Source organism: Poecilia latipinna, unplaced genomic scaffold (genome assembly GCF_001443285.1).
Source record: "Poecilia latipinna isolate Pla-1442-1.1 unplaced genomic scaffold, P_latipinna-1.0 Scaffold0, whole genome shotgun sequence".
Taxonomy (NCBI): domain Eukaryota; kingdom Metazoa; phylum Chordata; class Actinopteri; order Cyprinodontiformes; family Poeciliidae; genus Poecilia; species Poecilia latipinna.
The window spans coordinates 1750566-1771715 of NW_015112616.1; the positions used below are offsets into that span (position 1 = coordinate 1750566).

The 21150-nt window shown below is 37.4% G+C and overlaps 2 protein-coding genes and 1 long non-coding RNA gene across 4 annotated transcripts in view; 1 reads left to right on the forward strand and 2 right to left on the reverse strand.

The window, feature by feature from the left end:
* Window positions 1–2372, reverse strand: part of LOC106946609 (neuronal acetylcholine receptor subunit alpha-7-like) — a 34254-nt gene extending 31882 nt beyond the window's left edge. The window contains exon 1 of the mRNA XM_015031094.1: window positions 2105–2372. Coding sequence (XP_014886580.1) covers window positions 2105–2174 — 70 coding nt within the window. The 5' untranslated portion in view covers window positions 2175–2372. The remainder of the gene's footprint in view (window positions 1–2104) is intronic.
* Window positions 2373–10004: 7632 nt separating this feature from the next.
* On the forward strand, window positions 10005–13276 carry LOC106946773 (uncharacterized). Its single transcript, XR_001424831.1, has 3 exons — window positions 10005–10802; window positions 10917–12918; window positions 13074–13276. It is a non-coding gene; the product is annotated as an uncharacterized LOC106946773 (long non-coding RNA).
* Window positions 12899–20211, reverse strand: LOC106946669 (neuronal acetylcholine receptor subunit non-alpha-2-like). 2 transcript variants are annotated; one of them, XM_015031310.1, is made up of 7 exons: window positions 19903–20211; window positions 18284–18438; window positions 15374–15418; window positions 15137–15246; window positions 13648–14563; window positions 13546–13575; window positions 12899–13464 (listed from the first exon to the last, which is right to left on the reverse strand). In XM_015031310.1, exons 1-7 carry the CDS (start codon window positions 19964–19966, stop codon window positions 13408–13410), a joined length of 1377 nt encoding a protein of 458 aa, XP_014886796.1. In that variant the 5' UTR covers window positions 19967–20211; the 3' UTR covers window positions 12899–13407. The 2 variants fall into 2 exon arrangements, with proteins under 2 accessions (XP_014886796.1, XP_014886703.1); XM_015031217.1 differs by having other exon boundaries at window positions 12899–13575; window positions 19903–20208.
* Window positions 20212–21150: the final 939 nt, after the last annotated feature.

Below are 21150 nucleotides of genomic sequence, written 5' to 3' on the forward strand. Positions count from 1 at the left end.
AGTAGTGCAGGGTGGAGCCGTTCACCAGGCCGTCACAGAGACACAAAGGGCAGTGAACATGCACACTCTGCGCTGAGGGCAGTTCAGTGACCTTAACCTTGGGTGTGTGAGTAAAATAAATAACTATGATAACACATTTTGAAACGTTAAAAAAGACATTTTAATCAAGGTTTAAATGAATATTTGTTGGTAATTATACAAAAATGTAATATGTCAAAAATGTCACATGCATATTTTGTGTGCCAGGGTATAATTGGTTTAGCTTCATAACTGGAACCAGGTTACGTAAAAAAAATCTAAATACATTTTAAATTGATTAAAATAAAAATGCAACAAAATAACACAATAAAAATTACTGATCATTAAGGTGGTTAGCTGTACACTTTATTATTTCTTTCATGAATATTTAATCCAGATAAAGTTTCAAAATTAAAACTGATTTACTAATTTACAATTACTATGAAAATTTTGACATTAAACTGAGTCATGGTCATATATTTTCCTCTTCTATAGGAGGCAATAAAAAAGTTCAAGTGTCACATAAACTAAGACAAAATAGTGTGTAATGTTTCTTAGAAATAAAAAAATAGTGGTAAAGTCAGTAATATTCATCCATCTATTTTCTTACACCCTTGTTCCTAGTTTCAGGTTTTGGGAGGGAGGAAGATGATCAAAATCTTTCTTTTGGGAAACATGAGATAGTGCTTTCTTTTTGGTCATCGATGGTTTCTGCATTGCAGCTTCCCAATTTATGCTATTTTGGCCCATTTTCTTTCTTATTACTGGATCCTGAATAATGACCGCAACTCAGGAAGGCCTGTGGAGCTAAAGATGTTGTTATGGGTTCTTTGTGTGACCTTCCGGATGATTGGTCGGTGCGCTCTTAGAGTGATTTTGGTAATGTGGCCATTAAAGGGAAGATTTACCACTGTTTCATGTTCTCTCCTTTTCTGAATACTGCATCTCACTGTGGTTTGCTTTTCTCATAAAATCTAAAAAAAAAAAAATGTTTTTGCAACCCTTTCCAGTCGGATCGTTTTCAGTCTTTGACTTTATTTCTTACCATTTCTTTAATTTCTTAAGATTGGAGCATAATGTGAACCATTTTTAGATCTTTTACTCTGCTTGATGTTATTAGACAGGTTTTGCTTCGAGAGGTCTGGCATTAAAGTGTGTCGTTACCACATTCCCAGTTGATTCATAAGTTAACATAATTTAACATATTGTTTATTCACTTAGGATCTGGTTAGTTTGGATAGCATTTTTTTATTTACCCATCTGACAACTAAGTATGCTCTTGGTTCTTATAGCTTCGTCACTTTTGTAAAAACGAACACAAAACCTCAAATTTACAATATTTGTGAAACTTTAATATCTATTAATATTCTCTATTGAAAGTTACCTCCAGGTATGCAACAGAAATATGACAGGAAGGCCTGTTGTCCTGAGCTTAGATGTGATCTGTATCTATTTATTTTGTGCATTCGCTTCCCTCCATCTTCCTTCCCACAGATTGGCCACTGACTGGGTTTAACAAGGTGAGGTATGAGCATTGGAAGGTGTGAGGACTGGTCAATATATAATTTTGTGGGTGGCAACGCACACTCACACATTGAGTTTGAAGGTGGAAATTTAATAAACCTCTGTACTACAAAGTGGGAAGAAAACAGCCCAGATGTTGAGGATGCTGCTGCTGCTGCTGCTGCTGCTGCTGCTGCTGCTGCTGATGATGATGATGATGATGATGATGATGATGGAGCTTAGTAGAGAATTACAAACCCATGCATGCACATCAATTTACACATGAATAACCAAAGCCAAATGTGCAGAAGGTACATGTATGTAAGCAGACGTGTGCACAGGGTTTGAAAATAACTACTTGTGATAATTATTTGCCCTTGTTTAAATTAGTTAAGACCAAACTGATTCAAACTGTCCATGTAGAGATTCAGAGAGCATGCAATGGAAAACTAAGCCATATATTTTTTCAGTTAACTTGATAACTCCTTAGTAAACACATCACAACACAAAAAGAATATCAAATTCTAGTAAAACAACGTTATCTAACCTAAAATAATCAAAAGTGACTCTAATTCAAACCTACCTTTAAAAAGCATGGCAGCACAAATATAAAATCCAACCCAACAGGGACCCCAAAACTTGTGGCACCGCATTCTCACGCTGAACTCCGCTGCCCGGCCGTGGGCTCTCCGTGTCGGATCCTCGAGGAAGGCGCTGCGGCTCTCCGGCAGAATGAACGAGAGGCAGAGAAGAGACAAAGAGGAGGAGGAGGGAAGAGAGTGTGCGGAGGGGGGAGAGGGCTGACAGACGGCAGAGTGGAGTTCAGAATGGCGCCGTCACGCAGCACCAGCTACAGATTCACTCACACACACACAAGCTGGTTAGCAGTCTGTCTCTTTGTAATTTCGGTTTAAACTTAATGAAAGTTCAATCTCATAAAACCATTTAAAAAGATTTCTAAAATGAATTCCTAAAGAAGATGGCTGTTCCTGTAGTGCCTAACGATATTAATAGAAAGTTGAGTGGAGGGAAAAAAGTGTGGTTGAGGACTGCAAAGCAAAACCCACTCAAGAGATGGAGATCCTTAAAGGCTTGGGCTGTGACTGGAAACAGTTCCTCTTTCAAATGGAAGTAAGTTTTATATACTTTTGGAAATTAAAGGCCCTGAGTCTGGAGGAAGAGTAGAAAGGAACAGAATTTTTAAATTAAAATTTTAAATCCATTGTTTGAACATGCCTCTGTTTCCAAAATGATTCATCACATTTGGCAAAGCTACCTAGGATCCTGAAAATTTTTAACTTAAATTGCTCCACATCTGCCAGACCATTTAATCTCTAATGGGGTAATTATCTGTATCTCCTTAGCACCACTGATAATTTAAACTCTAAAGATTAAGACATTTTTCTTTTAATTCTACACTATTATTGCACTGAGAGGCGCCAAGAAACATATTAGACCTAGAAACATATAAATTACTTTAATGGCCTTAAGCGTATGGATTTTCTTTGTAGTTCCAGCTGAAGAGAGCCCCCCAACATTTCCTTTTGGTTCCTTCTGAAGGTCCATATTGCCAAAGTAACAAAGGAGCTCACTAGAAACAAGTACACAACCTCATACTCACAGAATATTTAGATGTGCAACAGAATAAATTATTCACCTGCAGAACATCAGAAAATCGTTTTAAGGTCAGGAAGACAATGACAACTTACAGAGAAGTTGAGCAAAGACTGGAACCTGTCACATTCTGTCTGGAACACAATGACACTCCAACAAAGAGAGTCTCGTTTTTTTTTTTACTGCACATTAAATTTAATGAAGGAATGCAGTAAAAACCCTTGTTTGTCATAAAATAGTAGCTATAAAATGTAAAATGTAAAGTCAAAGTTGTTCTCAGTGCACGAACTCTGCATGGAACGGCTGCAGCTTTTCCCTGTTATTGTTTATGGTGTTCATGGCCAGGATCTGAAGACGAAGTAGTGGAGAGGATGGTGTCTTTTTGGGAAACTCATATTTTTTTATGGATGATGTGGTTTTGTTGGTGTATTAAAAATATGAAATTCAGCTCGCATTGGAGAAGTCAGCAACTGAGCAGCCCATGTTTGAGAATCAGTTCTTATAAGGCTGAGCTTATGTTTCTCAAGTAGGAAAAAAAAAAGCTCCATCTAGATGGAGGACAAATCTCTACCTAGATGGAGGATTTTTATCACTGATGGAGCAGCAAATGGATAGACAGACAAAAAGAGGCCTTGTCTGCAGCGTTACTCTGTGTTGGGTTGAAGGAGTCGAGCCAATATGTCTGTATTCATGTCTTATTCCTCCCTTGTTAATAAGATATGAACATGAGCAAAAGAACCTAAGCTCAGAAGTGGATGAAATAGGCTGATTGAACTCAAACTTTATTCACTATTTGCTTTCTCATTAAAAAACAAGGTTGAGATGTAGCAGTTTCTGGTTATAAAGCTTCTTATGAAGGTTTTCCAGCAAGTGGAGACTCTGGAGACCCAGAACTTGCTGGAGTGAGCATTGATGGGAAGAAATGTCTGGGTTGTATGTATGTATGTAACGATGTATGGATGGATAGATGGATGGGTGTGTGGACATGTAAGTATTTCCTAGTGTTTTCTTTTACTTTACTTGTTCTTCACCAAGGTTTGTTTAAAAATGTGGTATATCTGTTTTGTTTTGTTTTTTAGAAAACAAATCAAATGACAATCTTCCTGTCAAAAACAAATCAAAGTCTGTTGAGTGAAAAGGTCAGAGTTGAAATCAGGTTAGTGCTCAGCAGCCTGGAACCAGGAGAGGACAGATTGCGCAGCTGTCTGCAGTTTGTTTCTTGACTAATTGGCTTCATCGTGCTTGTTAATTAATCAAAACAGACTCCATTCTGCAATGAAAACAAATGTATTTTACATACTAACTGCATATGCTCAACACAGCCTGAAATAAGCTCAATTAAAACGGCAAAGGACCATTTCATGTACACTTTGGTAAACAAATAGTATGTAGTGAGTTTATTGCGGTGAGGTAAGAGTGTTGTAGCACTGAACGACTTCACTGCAGAGCCGTGCTATAATTATATTGCCACCACATATAGTACAGAATAGTTATTTGCCGTGAAGAGTAAAACACTCACGTATAATAGCTACTCTTATTGTTATTTATTTTATCAAAAAAGCTGGATGAACAAAAAGTGTGTGAAAGATAATTTTGAGAGTTAATTTAAAAATAGCTCCTGTTGATTCGTATTAGAAAATAACAGAAAATAAAGAAGGAGAGAGAGAGAGAGAGAGAGAGAGAGAGAAAGAGAGAGAGAGAGAGAGAAAGACAAAGGCACAGAGAGAGAGAGAGAAAGAGAGAGAGAGAAAGAGAGAGAGAACTGCATTCTCCATAAGTTCTGTGTAATGGGCAGAATTAGTGTCTCCAGTTCATAAAGCAAGCAGCCATCACCAGCCGACCCTGCTTGTCGCACAGCTGTCGACTGTTTTTCTATAAACGTGCCATGTGTCGCTTTGCAATTTCCCACTTCCTGGTGTTACAATGAGGTTCATCAACTGCATTTTTGTTGTATTTGTCTCCGTTTTGTGCCAAGCTGGCTCATAATCAAGTGACCTATTTATTCCAGTCCATAAATAATTTCAGATGAAAATAGGGCCCCACAGGCAGGGAGCAAGAATACTGACTATCCTTCCAAATGTTCTGTCTATCTGTCTCCATGTTGTCACTCTTCCCAGCAGAAGAGGGAGTTTTATCTAAAACGATGTGTTGAGTTGTGGTATCTAATTCATTCATATCCATGCATTTTGTCTTACCTTACTTATTTATGATTGAGGAAACTGTATCATAGTACATGTGTTTAACTAACTTTAATTCATGCATGATTTCACTCCAGACTGTACATCTCCTAGACCCTTAGTGAGCTCATATTTTCAAAAACATCTGTTCACTTAAAAAAAAGAAAAATCAAAAAGGAGTTGTTATTCCTACCACTATATTGAGTGTAACGACAGAGACGTTTGGAGGCTAAAGTAGCAGCTGCGAGATGTTTGTAAGAGCTCGGTCTCTTGTGCATTATTTAGTCATTTAACGTTATGAGTAAAAAAAAAAAAAAAAACAGCTACCTAAGGAGCCCAGAGTATTTGGCACCACATGTTGTCATTACACAAGTCCTATATTCACTCCCAAACCACATCTGTTTCTGTTTCTCCATAACTAAGCAATCAACATTTTTTGGCTGTGTGAGTAAATAGAGGGGAAAAAATATGCACACATAACTACAGGATGCAAAGTCAACACTGAAAGTCCTATATAACCTAGTTATGAATTAAACAAGAGACCTACCTGCAAGGCATTGCTGCAAAAAAAATTTCATTAGCATGTTGTAAAACTTCAAAGGATGTAAAACAACTTACTCTATTCTATTTAATTACATTGACATATCTGCTTACTTTTATTTTCTCTTTGCTGTCAAAACTTGGGTTAAACCCTTTTTTGTATGGGCGCATTTTGTTTTGGAGTCCCTGCCTGTCTCTCTGTCTTTCAAGACACATTGTTCTGAAAAACATCTAAAGGCCAGCAAGGACATTTTGCAGTGATCAAGTAAAAGGAGCCCAAGTATAGAAAGATCAAATCTTATCAAACATGTTTGGATAATATCAAGAACTTAACAGCCTTGGTCACAAGAGACTGCTGTTAGTTCCTCCGACCCCTTTTATCTTAGTTTTGAACTTTTTTTTTTCTCTATTTTCTTTATTTTTGTATTTCAAAATTGTATTTGTGTTTCATTTGTATGTCCATACTTTGTGGTTTTCCTTTAAAGGTGGCTGTGTAAATATTTATTGACTGAGAGAGATCATGCATATCAAATCAACAAACATTTAAAAGAGCTATACAGAAATAAGTTGTACCTTTTTAAAATATTTACACTAATGCATTTCTTTGACCATGTTATCGGCTACATGTACAAAACCAATATTCTAGAGTGGAAGCTGCAAACCACGCGATGTTCTCTGCAGTGACTCTATACATGCCTTACTGTAGCTTATTTTAGAGTCACTGGAAGTCTTTCCTCCTTGACTGCTCTGTATGTGACTTTATCCCCAGAGGAAGGAGTGGCAAACAAATCCTTTGTGTTAAAAAAGTATTTCTGCTCAAAGCCAGATGAAGAATAAAAACATCTCACTCTCAGCAGTGTTTGTTTGGCCCCAAGCAAACTCATAACTGATGAGGCTCTGTGGCCTCACTGCTTGTTTAAAGCACATGGTAATTAAAAAGAAAAATAGCACCAAAAACAGCATTAGAGAGATTTTTCCCCCCTTGTTTGTGTGAGCACAGGTGGAGAGTTTTATGGGCGGTTTTGTCAGTTTTTATTTATATGAATTAAAACAAATCTTGTCAGCAGTAAAATATTTATAAGGCAAAGCAACAATGAATGTGTTGAGAGTTGCAGTGCATCCGGAAAAAATTCACTGCGCTTCACTTCTCCCAAAAGTTTTTGGTTAAAGCGTTATCCAGAATTGTCATAAATTAATATCATTCTTTGAAAGTCTACATATGAATACCTCATTTTGACAATGTGGAAAAATACTTTTGACAAAATGTATTGAAATTAGAGAACCAAGAAATCACATTTACATAACTAATCACAGCCTTTGCTTTGTAACATGTTGATCCACCTTTGGCAGCAAATACAGAATCGGGTCTTTTTGAATACGATGCAACAAGCTTAGCACACCCATTTTCAGGCAGTTTTACCTTTCCAAGCGGTAAAAATGTTTCTGGGGCCTTCCCCAGATTTGTCTCAGAGGTAATTCCTTTGATTTCATGCTTTGTGTGTGACCTCTGACCTGCATTGTCAATCGTGGGACCCTATATAAATAGCTGAGTGCCTTTCCAAATCAAGTCAACAGAATTAACCACAAGTGGAATCCATTTAAGGTGTCACAACATATCAAGGTTAATTTTTGGAAACAGTTCAATATTGAGCTTTGTTGCAAAGGCTGTGAAGTCTTCCATAAATGTGATTTCTTGGTTTCCATTTTTAATACATTTGTAAATATTTCAAAAACCCATTTACCCCATCACTGTGCTGGGGTATTTGTGTGTAGAAGTTTGGTGGAAAGACATAAATTTAGCACAATTTGGAATAAGCTGTAACATAACAAAATGTTTAAAAAGTGATACACTGTTTGTACTGTCTGGATGTAAAAACGGAGATGATGCAACTTGGTCCTTCAAGTTTTAGATGATCAGCCTATTCATTTTGTTGCAGGAAATCAGGTCAAAGGCAGGTTTAATAATATATAAATAAAATAAAATAAAACATGCATAAATAATGTATTAACCAATCCAAAGCCAACATTCTGTCAACTTGCTCAATTGAAGCAGAAAATGTGTGACATTGTGTGTTTGTTTGTGATACATCTTTGTTAAAGTGGTGAGGGCAGATGTGAATGTGGAGGGCAAAACTCACTGTTGATGCCCTTTATAAGCAAAGTATTCTGCTAATGTTCCTCTTTGTGTATGCTGTTTTTCAAACCATAAAAAAACAAGTAGATGCAATGATTGACAGCTGTATGTGTATGTCATGTTATTGTGAGAATGCATGCAAGAACCGCAGTAAAAGCAAACAGCAGAGGTTAGCCTATATGTTGGTTCTATCTTTATCTCTGAAAATAGATGACAGAATAACTATTTTAAGCTTTCTCCATATTATCAGAGACCCAATAGCATCTCTCCATGTTTCTAAATTAAATATTTGTTTAAAGAAATACACCCATCCCAGTAGGGTGCATATGTGTGCAGGTGTTTGATAGAATGAGGTCAGAAGAGTTTTAGTTCTAGTTTGAGTTGCTACCTTTGATGTGTGAAAGACACCAAGGTGTGTTTGTGCATTTCTCTGTGTCTGTTTGCATATAACATTTCCTGAAACATGTACACATTTGACTTTTTTTTTTTTTGGCAGGAAAGTTAGAAAAAGAAAAGAAAATACAGGATATGGCTTTATTGTCAAATCCAAGTAAAGATTTCACAAGTGATGTAGTGCTCCTTCCTAGTGGAACCACATCAAATAAGTGGAACCTTAAGGGTTAACTTTAGCAAACTGGTTTAACCAAATGAGGGAAAATTCCTTTAGTTTAGTTAGTTATGTATTAATGTTTTTATATCCACAATATTTACATTGAAACATTTTCTGTCACATATCCAGACTAATGAGTTATTCATCACCCTGATGAATATTTACACGGAAGCCCAAAAATGATTTGTTTATAGAAAGACTGAGTTAGGCACTGATTTTGAAGATCAACATGCAGCTCTCTCACTTGAAAGTCGTTTTTTTATTTTCTGTCCTATTTAAAGTGTGGTTAATAGGTCTTATCTGTCACGTCATATTTATACCTGAATAATAGGAAAACATTGATTCTTCTTATTAAATAAATCCTCAGACACTTTGATTTTTCTAATTTATAAATTGAGAAATGTGTCAGTTATTTTGCATCAGATGTGTAAAGCTTTTTTTTTTTGTACATGCAAACAGTACAGGTTATTGTGGTTTTGTATTTTTAAACCTTTTCATCCAGTTGATAACTGTACAAAGTAGATTTGGTCCTTTTCATTTTGGCACTAGTCCCATCTTCCTGGAAATGATGCCTCATCTCAACAGTAATGTCACCCAAAAACCTGAGACTGGCACATTGGTCTTCCAGAGACGGCGTCTCCTGTGTCCTCTCACTGCAAGTCTGCAAATTTGTTAGTCTGTGCAGGTACTGACTCTGTTTTTTTAATGGAATGTCAGTGAAAGGTCAAATCTCTCACACATACTTTAAAATTAACTGTGGAAAAGGTCAGCAGTGCCGTTACAGGTGAGGAAGGTGTCAGAGTCAAACAGTTTGGAAAACATAAGCAGATCTGCAGAAAGAGATCTGAGAGTTTAGTGATTGTGTGGGTGGATTAAAAGAACTGGGAATCTTCAAATATTACAAATATTACAGCACCCCAGGTCATTGGCCGCACACTTAGATTCCTATTTAACTTGATTTAATATTCAGTTTTGCTCTGTCCTCTGTTTACCACTACTACAAGTGTGAATTAGCTCCGATGGCCACTTCAGTTTTCCTACGGCTGTGTTTATGCAGCTGCAACAACAATTTCAAAATGCTGCATGTGCTGAGATCTCCTGGGACTTACTTTGATATTTATTTTAAGTCTTGGCCTTTGATTTGAACACAAATTTTACATCCACCCCCGCTTCATGTGTTAAGCCCACATTATGCAGTTTAGCCTCATGCACACATACTGTGATTTAGTGTAGTCAAATGGTCAAACAGGTGAACAACAAAAAAAAAAAAAAAAAAAAACACAGCATCAGCCACCAGTTCCAGGTTCTTCTGGTGAATTTTATTGTTTTTGTTTGTTTTTTTGTTTGTTTTTTTTTTTGCAACAGCAATGTTTAAATTAAAGCATTATGACCAACTTTAGAAGACTAAATGAGTTAGAAATAAGAAATAAGTGGTAAACAAAAACTGAAACACTTTGTCAGACATATACAACGTTTTAGCTGACAATGTATCCTAAACATAATATTGTCATGGCTCTACTTTGATAAATCTTACTTTGAAAGAAGTCAGTCGTGTTTTACTCCATCAGCGTGGGTTCACGTTCGTCTCTCCAAATGTAAAGCAAACTGACCAAATCTCTGCAAAGAGTTTGTATCTGTCCTGTTTAGCTTGACAATTACCCCAACTAGTGGCGACATGAGTGAAGTGCACAAAAGAAACCAGAATAAATGCACTTCTGTTCAACGCTGAACAGAAGTTCATAAAAGCAAGCTTCACAAGGTTGAAAATGTTGACTGCTGTTTTTGGAGGAACTAACCAAACACACAATGATGTCTGCACATCCACATATTTGTGAGCTGTGAGCAGATTTTCTGCACAAATGCAAAATAATAACAAAAAAAAAAACACTTGATTAATGTATCCGTTTGTAGAAAATGCTGAAAATGTGAGTTTGCTTTTGCTAATGCTTCCTCCTGCCAGCGACACCTTTCTGCTGAATCTCACAGCCTGACTTGTTCCCGTAAGTCTCCAAAGTTTTTATTTGTGTCTCTGCCCGGAAGGCCTGAACGATCCCTGGCAACTGACTGTGCCTGACGCTTGAGTCCTTTCATTCCTCTCACTGCTGCTAAAAATCAGTGAAAGAAACTCCTGTTTCTTCCAACATTCTGACAAGCTCTTAGCTCAGAGAGCAGGCATTCAGCTGCCAGCTTCACACTCAGCCTGCAGGTAAAACTCACTCTCTGCTACTATCTAGACTGTATGCTTATTTAGAAAGTCAGAAATATTTGTTGAATTTTGTTCATTTTTGTTCTGCTATAATTTGTATTTAACATTTGTTAGTCATGAAGTATGTGATCCTGCTGGTGACTTTAAGTGGTAAGTGATTTTTTTTTCTTTGTTGATTTTGTTTCCACACACTCAAACTGCTATTAAGCAATTCAGCTCTGAATGAATTTAGGTTCATGCAACATTTAGTATTTCTGCACCTTGAGCTGTTGCAAATTATCTTCAGCCACATTTATCTTTTTCTATTTCACCAGGAAACGCTCATTGCGATTAAAAATCTCTTTTGCGAGAGAATCCTGGCCATGACTGGCAGCAGCACGCAGAGGTTTTATTGGGATTTTTTGTGTGTGGTTGACCAAAGTTCAGTGGCACATTCTTATGTGTGGAATAAAAGTGGAAGAAATTCAACACACGGTTTCAAATTTAGTTTCAAGAAAGATTTTTTTTTTCTAAAATAACTCAAACTCAGCAATATTTAGATGGAGTGCATCTGTTAACAGCAGTTTTCAAGTCTTGCCACCAATTAGGATTTAGCTCTGGTCTGTCATTGGACCATTCTAGCACCTAGCTTTGCTTTTATTCAAACCACTCCATTGTAGATATTCATATTGTGATTGTTGTGCTGTTGGTACGTCAATCTTCATTCCAGACTGAACTATTTTGCAGCCTCTTATATGTTTTCTTGCAAGATTCCTCCATATTTAGCATCATCTATTTTCCTATTGAACCATCTTCCCTGTCCCTGATTTTTTTGAAGAAAAAAAAAAAGCATCCTCAAAACATGTCAACATGTTTCACAGTGGTAATGGTAGGTTCAGGGAAAACGCTCTGATTTCAGTGCTAGTTTCCCATCACATGGAGTGAAATGTTTGTTTTTGATCGCTCCATGAAATAAGCACCTTGTCTGAAGTGGATTTCTTATAGCTTTTTTACAGTGAAAGCTTTTTCTCTTTTTTTTTTTTTTTTTTTACCAGCTTTGCAAGTTGCACAGATAAGCTTTGTCATGTTAGGTTTCCCTCACCTGAGCTGTGAATCTCTACAGCTACAAAGTTACCGTAAAGCTTTGGCATCATCTCTGATCAACGCTCAATTCATGGTATGTTTGCAGTTGTGCCATACTCTTAATTTTTGGACGCTAAATTGAACTGTGCTTTGTGAGATATTGAAAGATTGAGAAGTTGTCTCATAACCTAACCCTGCCTTACATTTCTCCACAGCTTTATCCTCAGTACTGTTATTCTAGTTGTTGACTAAAGTTATCTTACAAACATCTTTAATTAACAACTGGGTTTTACCAAAAGTTGATGATATTGGGATGGACAGTTGTTTTAATTAAGTAGGTGACCAGTAGTAAAACATGCGTTTGGCATGCCCTTTCTTTTGCCCCGAACAATTAAAATGCAAAAATTAAATTCTTTGTTAACATAATTTGTAGCTGTGCCGCCTTAAAGCAGTAAAGGGATGACAACTCCCCACTGTCTGCTTATGCATTAAACCAACGGGACAGAACTGCCAGATATGTGAATATTTGTCAATCTGGTTCTCGCTCGTTTCCTTCCCTAATGCTGCATTGGCAACTGACCATATTGTCCATATCAAATATTGCCACAGATGGTGACTTTTTATACTTTACTTGATTTTACTGGAGGATATAACATACATTTGTATGTTGTGTTCTGATTTGCCACTGGGTGGCGATAACAGCATCAAACATTTATTTTCTTCAGGAGTTGCCAAATATCGTCTCTGATTTCTTTGTTGCAGCACCTACGTTTATAGACTTATATTTTATTGCATGGTTTATTGAAAACAAATTGGATACAAATCTATCAAACAGAAAAAGGGCCAAAAATGCCATTAAAAGCAACTAAAAGCTCAGCTTATTTAAAACTTTTAGTGAAATGCGTTATGCAACAAGTCAAAACAGAACTCTATGGGAACTTTACTTATATTTTAAATGAGCTTCCTGTTAGAAAACATAAAATACAGTTAAAACAAGAGTTCTGACTTTCCACTAACATAAAACTCAAGGTCTTGGTAGTGAACATGTACGGTAGTTTAATTATGCTGCTAGAAACTAGGATAAGCAAGAAGACATGTTTTGGTGTTAATTGGCATTCAGTGCCAAGGATTTAAGAATCTGATTTTCTGGGAGTCTTAATTGGCTGTTTTCAACTTGATAAAGAGATGTTATGCAGGTTGTAAACATAGAAAAACAAACATCCAAACAGAAATTATTTGAGCAAGTGATGCATAAATCCAGCTTTTACACTATATGCATATCTTTTTTTCTGTTTTGCTCTCTAGGTTCCAGTTTATTAAACATCAGCATTCATTCAGTCATAAAGAGTGAGCATGTGTGACCATTAAAATGCTCCATCATCGGTTTGTGAAATGTTATTTTGTGCTTGAAACATACATATAGCAATATATAAATGTGGTCAGAGGACTTTATAGTCTTTGATGGTGTCTTCTTCTTGCTCACTTGTAACTTATAAATTTTGGAGTGAAGACCTTGAGCTGCCAGAGAAAGAGATGGAGATGTTTACTGGTGTAGAGGCGGCTCCTCAGTTGCAGTTGGAGGAGGGATTTTCAGGAACATCTGCAAGGCTGGAGTGAAGATGAGTATGGTGCCCAGAATAGAGACAGTAAGGAAAGCCCAGAGGAAGATCCGGTCTAACACCTGGGCAACAAACTTCCAGTCTTGAACCACCTGTGAAAAACAGAAACAAGACATAAAATATGGGAAAAGCAATCGAGTGAGATTAATGACACCTATACCCACCTCGCGGATGAAGTGCTCTTTACGGATGTGTCTGCTGATGTACCGCACCGAGTAGATGGCCTTCTCCAACATGGTGGCCCAAGCTTCTTCCTCCTTCCCATCAGAAGCTGCCTGTCCACATGCTCCGCTGCTCGTCTTCCAACCTCCCCTCCGACTTCCAGAGCGAGGCTTCAGTTCAGGACTTTCCGGAGCCAGTTCCGGGTAGTGGTACCGGTCCGTGTGTCCTCGCATGCAAAGCAGTCTGGGCAATTTCTGCAGGAAGAGACTGCGAACCCATGGCGACATTGGGTGATAGGTGGCCGAGGAGCGGTGGTGCACATTGATGACGAAGACGGTGACGATAATCGAAAGGGTGACGAAGATCATGATGAAGAGCAAATATTCTCCGATGAGAGGGATTACTTTGGAGGAGGAGGGGATGATCTCCTCTATGACCAAAAGAAACACAGTGAGGGACACTAGGACAGAGGTGGAGAGTGACAGCTTCTCTCCTTCATCAGAGGGAAGGTAAAACACAAGGACAGTAAGAAAGGACAAACCCAAACAGGGAATGATGAGAAAGAGCGTGTAGAAGAGTGGCAATCTCTTCAGGATGAAGGAGTAGGTGATGAACGGGTAGGAGTACAAGCCATCCTTCCTGTTTCCTTTGGCTCCAGTAGCACTGAGAATCTCCCACTCTCCATTGTCAAAGAAGTCTTTCCGATCAACGTGGTTGTCCATCAGGACCAGGTCCACCATGTTGCCATCGTAGGTCCACGACCCAAACTTCATGGAGCAGTTCTGCCGGTCAAAGGGGAAGAAGGTGACGTCCATGGTGCAGGCAGACTTGTAACTGGCGGGTGGTGTCCAGGTGATGGCACCGTTGTGCTTTACGATGGCTTTGGTCATCAGGGAGCCCTCGAAGCGTCCATCAGCGCTGAAGAAACGTAAAGTCAAAATCAGGAATGGGTCGTTTTTCCAACAAAATTACAGTACGTTGTTTTATTTATGTTAGTGGTTAAATCTCCATCATATTTTATTTTTCATCAGTGTAATAAATTAAAATAGAGAAGTGAAAACTGAATGCAATCATGGCATGTTATTCAATGTCACATCAATGTTTTGTACATTTCAAATAAAATAAGCATCACATACATATTTTTAGTGTACTTTCCATACTGATATGGAATCCAAGAATTAAACTCACAGGAGGTTTAAACTAAAACCTCCTTTCATTAACTTCTTGGAGCATATATCTGTTCTGCAGTGGTGGTAATAGCTTAAGCACAAGAAGGAATGAGATTTTATTTTTGTTGCATTGCTTTTATACAAACCCTCTACGTCATATTTGGCGTTTCATCTTCACTAATCAATTACGATGTGATTTGCTGGTGCTGGCGTAAACCTGCTGTATCGATCAGTTACCACCAGGTGGGGCTGAAGGGTACAGAAAGGGTTGCACAAATAGAGGGAACAGTGAGATGGTGTGAGGGATTTCTGTACGTCTTACTTCTCATATAGGACGATGTCTGGGAGCCAGATATTTTCTGAGGGAACTCGGATGGAGGTGATTCCTCCATATTCATCTGGACTCCATCGCAGCTTGTAATCAATCCACTCCTGGTCAAGATAGACACAAAATACATCATAACTCTGGGAACCTTGGAGAACATTACACAAATAACTGATCGTTTATTTCAGGAGGGTAAACGGTGGGTAAATTCATGATGAAATTAGCAGGGCTTACCTGAGTCAACCAAACGTTTGTTGTCATAAGCTGGTTTTTCTCATCCTAAAATATATTTTAAAAAACAAGCAAAAAAAATCTAAATATCTACTCACGAGAAGAAACAAAGAAAATGGTAAAAGGCTAAGTAAGAGAGGGCTAATGGAATAAGACACAACATATAAAAAGCCCATATTTTTTAACTGCAATAAGTAAAAACAATAGTTAAGTAACACTGCAAGTGATTATTTTATTTGTTTGTTTATGTGACACATTCAGATGATGTGTAAAATTATTTATTATATTTTACAGATCTGAAGAAAATATAGGACATTTTCAGAGCTTGGAAAATTAGTCTAACTTCATATGTACATCTTATATTATTTTTTTAATAAATCTAAATAACATATTGGATTTTGGATTAATATAGTGAAACTGTCAAAAAAAACCTCTATATCCTTTAAGGATATAGATTCATGTCATATTTGTGCATATTTAGTTAATTGATCTAGCTACAATTTTTTTTCTACATACTTATTGATGTGCTATGTTGTTGTCCCCTGTTCAACTATTTTTGTTGTGTAAAAGTAATCACTTCTTTTCTGGAAAAGAACCTAATTAACTAAAATATACTAGCTGTGGACCAAACCAACCCAGTGCAAATAGTAAACAAAGGACATCAGGAAATGACATGTCGGATGTAGCTAACTTGTTTTCACATCAGCAAAGGCAGGTTTAGACGAAGGAGGAAGGTTGTGGAGGGATAAGTGTTGCATTTGAAGGAGATGTATCCAAACCTGCAGCAGATCATCCAGTCCAAGCCTCAGCTGTCAAAGTGGGTTGGATGTTTTGGTGATCACACAGACCAGATGTGAACCATAATCTAATACTGGGCCATGCAGCAGCCCAGGGAGACTCTGGGGACATAAACAGTGAAGCAAAGCTGCAGTGTTTACTGTTGGCTCTCCTGCCATTTCTCTCTCCAAGCCCGGTTCAGCAGCCGAAGAGCCTTGAGAGGTTTTATCCACTCATAGCTGTTTCCAGTGCAAAGACCAAGAATAGTAAGATATATTTAAACTGATTTAGATAAATATTTCAAGCAAAGAGGAGTGCTTCCTCCATCAGCAGTCCCAGTTTTCTCTTCTGAAACACCTAAATCATCTCAACCTATCACAGATAGATGCTAAAATATTTACAGAGAGTAACATTTATTTTAAAACCAGGTAGAGCTTCAATGGTCTGTTGAATTCAGCACACCAGGTAGAACCAAAAGGTCAAAGATTTCAATTACCATTTTCATTTGTGCTTTAATTCATTTTGCTCATGTATTTTTAAATGTATTTTTCTTGGCTAAACAAGTACTTCTTATTAACATACAAGTGAGTATAATTTATAGCTACCTGTAAAAAATATTCTCTATCAAAATCAACAGTTTCTGTCCCACACAATAGTAGATTCTTAAAATAATCATAGTGCTCATTCACATATAAATATTTTGTTGCCATGACACCTATACTTAAATTTAAAAGAACAGTGTCGTTAAGTTAAGTATTTCTATTATTTAAAATGAATAATTTTCTCCTTGCTTCAGTAATGCTGCACTGCTGGGCTGTAAAATTTAGTCTATTCTTTTAGCATTCTTTTTAGAAATACTTATAATAATTTGAAAACACTTTGAAAATAACATTTTTATGTTTAATTTAATTTGACTTTGATGGTAAGACAGAAGTGCAGGTGCATTAACACCAAACTACAACCATGTTTGCCTGATTTGAGATCACTGTGCTCTTTTTTTCCATTGCAAATAATATTCTGTATTTGCAGTTTGTTTCAGTCGCGTGGGAAAATTTGGCATCACAGGAAAATTTTACTTTCTGTTCCTCAAATACTGTAATAACTTGACCACTTGGGGACACTCAGGGAATATAGACATTTAATTTCTAGATTGTTGATCCTTCAATATAAAAATGTGGCACGACAGAAAAAGCAAGTATAAAAAAAAACGAACACTAAATTCCCACAATATTCATCCCAGTACACATGTACTATTCAACCCTAGTGAGAATTGAAATTGATCCATAGTTCAATGACACGAAAAAACTTAATAATCTACAAATTGTCCTTTTCTTTATGTTTAGACCCAATGTTTTTAATCTGGCAGTATGCATTCCAAGACATGAAAACAGTGCGACAGCAACTTGAGGATTCGTTTTAGCCTCAAAGACTCATACGGAGGACTGGCTTTACTGTCCAGATTTCTGTTGCTTCAAGTCAAAGTTATTTCTGCAGGCCACCTCAGTTTTCCATAAATGTCTAAGTTTGATTGTCTATTGTTGTAACACAATCAAAAATGTATTTTATTCAAATAACTAATTACTAAAGTTAGCTAAAATACCCAAACATAAAACTGTTATCAAGTCCAATCAACCAAATTAATCATTTACACAATACAGATTACTAGCACTTGTAAAATAAGCTTGGTTTTACAGTTCGAATTTCAAAACTAGAATGCTGGTAAGTTTGTCAGAGAAAGGACCAATTAAACACTGGCTTTGTACTGGAGTATTTAGGGTTTGTTTTTGCAAAGAATGAAAAATAACTTAGCTGAGACTTACGATTTAAGACGCCAGATTAGACCTTTAAGAGGACTTTGTAGATATGGAGTTTGATATGTATTTAAAAAAATATTTCTTTTGCTATTTTTTGAAATCCCCCAACTTGCATAGAGTAACTTTCAATTGTTAAAAAAAAAGTTCATATATATTAACAGGCTGATTTAATGCTTGTGTGAATATTTTTGCTTCACTACAGGATGTGAGAAACGTTCCTTTTTTCCACTTTAGATTAGACTGAGATAAAAAAATATTAATGAGCTGCTTAAATGTAAGAGGATGAACAAACAATGTGTTCATATAGTTGGAGTCATCTCACCACATCAACCAGCTGAGAGATCTTGAGTCCAAAGCGAACTCTGACGGTGTCGTTGGCTCGCTGGATGGGCCTGACCCAGCGCTGATATCCCGTGAAAAGTTTCTTAAGCAGAGCGTCCTCCCTCTCCGCAAAGACAAACTTACTGGGAGAGGAAGCTAAAACAAAGAAAATATTGATATGCTTTTCAACTATCTCGAAAAAGGGGTTTTCACTGTCTTACAAACCTCTGAACTTGAGAGGTGGATACATGTTGACACTTATTAAATGTTGCATCCAGATTTTGCAGAAATCCAAATTAACTTTACCTCGTGATGCTTTCCCACACAAAAGAGCTTTTAACAAAATCTCTACAAATGTGGAATGGCAGCTCCGTGATATGATTTTTCTAGAAGTGTTTATAAATTGAAGTTCAAGAAAATCAGAGTAAACATGTTTGCTGGAATACAATTAAAACTGTGCATAATCCATCCATTTTCTGAACACCCTTGTCCCTCAGTGGGGTCGGGAGGGGTGCTGGTGCCTATCTCCAGCTAACGTTCCGGGCGAGAGGCGGGGTACATCCTGGACGGGAGGAAACCGGAGTACCCGGAGAAAACCCACGCATGCACAGGGAGAACATGCAAACTCCATGCAGAAAGACTGGGGCCGGGAATCGAACCCAGAACCTTCTTGCTGCACGGCAACAGCTCTACCAACTGCGCCACTGTGCAGCCTACTGTGCATAATGTATGAGTATAATATAACTGTGTCCATAAAATGGATAGTCAGCATATCGGTCAGTAATAGGAGGTCTCTGGAGGAACAGAATCTGTAACACTGATATGAGACGGCTCTAACATCCGACACAGGAGAAATGAGAGGGGGGGTAAATGGAAATCCTAACGAGAAGATGGAGCATTTTCACCTTTCACTGGCTTGCATCTAACTTTCATCATCTGATGGCGCTTATGGATAAATGTCTATCAGGTCTAAACTGTGCAGCATTTATTCCCATGAGCACATGCTGCACATTCAAGGGCAACTGCAGGAGGCGTCGACACTGAAATTGGACTCTTGTGTTCTTGTTTAACTGATGAACAAACAACTTTAACAGAGGTCATCATAATCCTGTGCAGTGTTCTTTTGAAGCGAACCACATGCAGGATGCAGTAAAGATTGGCAATACAAACTTTAACAAATCTTTCAAATACATACAATCTTTTTTTTTTAGCTGAAAGTACACATTTGTTATTTCTGTTGCATTTTTTTTTATTCTTTAACACTTCTACTTCACCGTTATATTTTTACAACCATTTATGCAAAAAAAAAACAACAAAAAAAACAAAGAAAAACGATTAATTCCAGTTCTTTCAACGAACTGCAATTAAAGTTACATTTTCAACTTTCTGATAGCCTTGAAAATAAAAGCTGTTATAAGTAAACTGCTGTTTTGTTATACGTCTGTTATTTTAAAATGATCACTTTCCTGTGAGATTGTGAAAACTTCGGTGCACCTATCTCGGAGGATCTTTGCCATGACGCTTTAAACAATTAAATAAATACTATTTTCTTTTCACATGAGGCAATGGCCTGGCTAAACCTGAAACAATCACAAACACCGACATAAAGAGTTTCCTCACCGGCACCGCCGCACACAGGACACACCGCCAGGAGAAGCAGGAGGAGGCGGACCACCAACTTCATCTTGTTTCCCAATCCCGCTCGCAGTCGTCTGTTGTTGCTATTATTACTATGTCCCGTTTAGCGGAGGACAATGACTCGCCGAGGTTCCCATCAGCAGCGTGTGCAAAATCACCGCGCTCCTCCAGTTATCCAGCAGGCAGAGGCCCGGCTTGATTGTGCGTGTGCCTGTTTATTGCAACTCCCTATCGAGGCGTTATAGGAAGCGGCACAGCGGGAAGTCTCTCTGGATGGGGAGGAGGAAGAGGAGGAGGAGGGCAAAAAAGAGGGAGGAGGGCGATTGGTGCAGAGATGTGGAGTTTTTTTGGGTTTTTTTAATGTCCTCTAAACCGCGGGACTCCTTTGCTTTTGTGGAAGGCTGTATAGGTCTGGGATGTTTCTAGCCTTTTAAAAATACAAACAAAAATCTAACAAAAAAAATATTTAAAGAAAACAGGTGTGTTAGTGTGGTCGGGAATCTGTATTTTTAAACGATGCTCGATTTGCACACGTTCACAAGTCAAAGCGTGTAAAGGATTGATATTTATAGCCTTGGTTTGACTTAAAAAAAACAAAAAAAAAACTTTAGCGTCTAATGTGCTATATTACACTGATGACCTCAGCAAAAACAAATAGAGTCAAGTTCACAACACATGCAACTTAATATTTTTGGCTTTTTCCACACAGAAACATTTACAAAGTTATAATCTTACCAGAAATCAGTTCACATGCCCGTGTTGCGTTTTCTTGGTATGGCATTTCGTTCAGGGCATCATGGACTGAGGGGCGCCACAAGGGAAAACTAAAAAACAGCTGAACTGTACAAGATGAAAGTTCTGTAAGACAATATAATAATACATCTCTTCAACTACATCACCTGGAGTCTGATTTGCATATTATGATTTGGTATTAAATTAAGGGTCTATTTAGTTTGTTTCAAGTCTTGCTAAATACTCTAAGCCATCCTATGTTTTACTTGTCCCTAGTCCCTAGTGGGGTCAGGAGGAGACAAGGGTGTAAAGAAAATGGATGGATGGATTTACTTGAACTAATCTGATGTCAGATAGATGGTCATGAACTAATGATTACTTAATACACAATCTGGATATTCTTAAAATCTTCATCCTACTTGTGAAACTATAATAAAATTGAAATGCAATTGTTAATTCCAATTCTTTATTCAAATTCAAAACAATTCAGAAAATAAA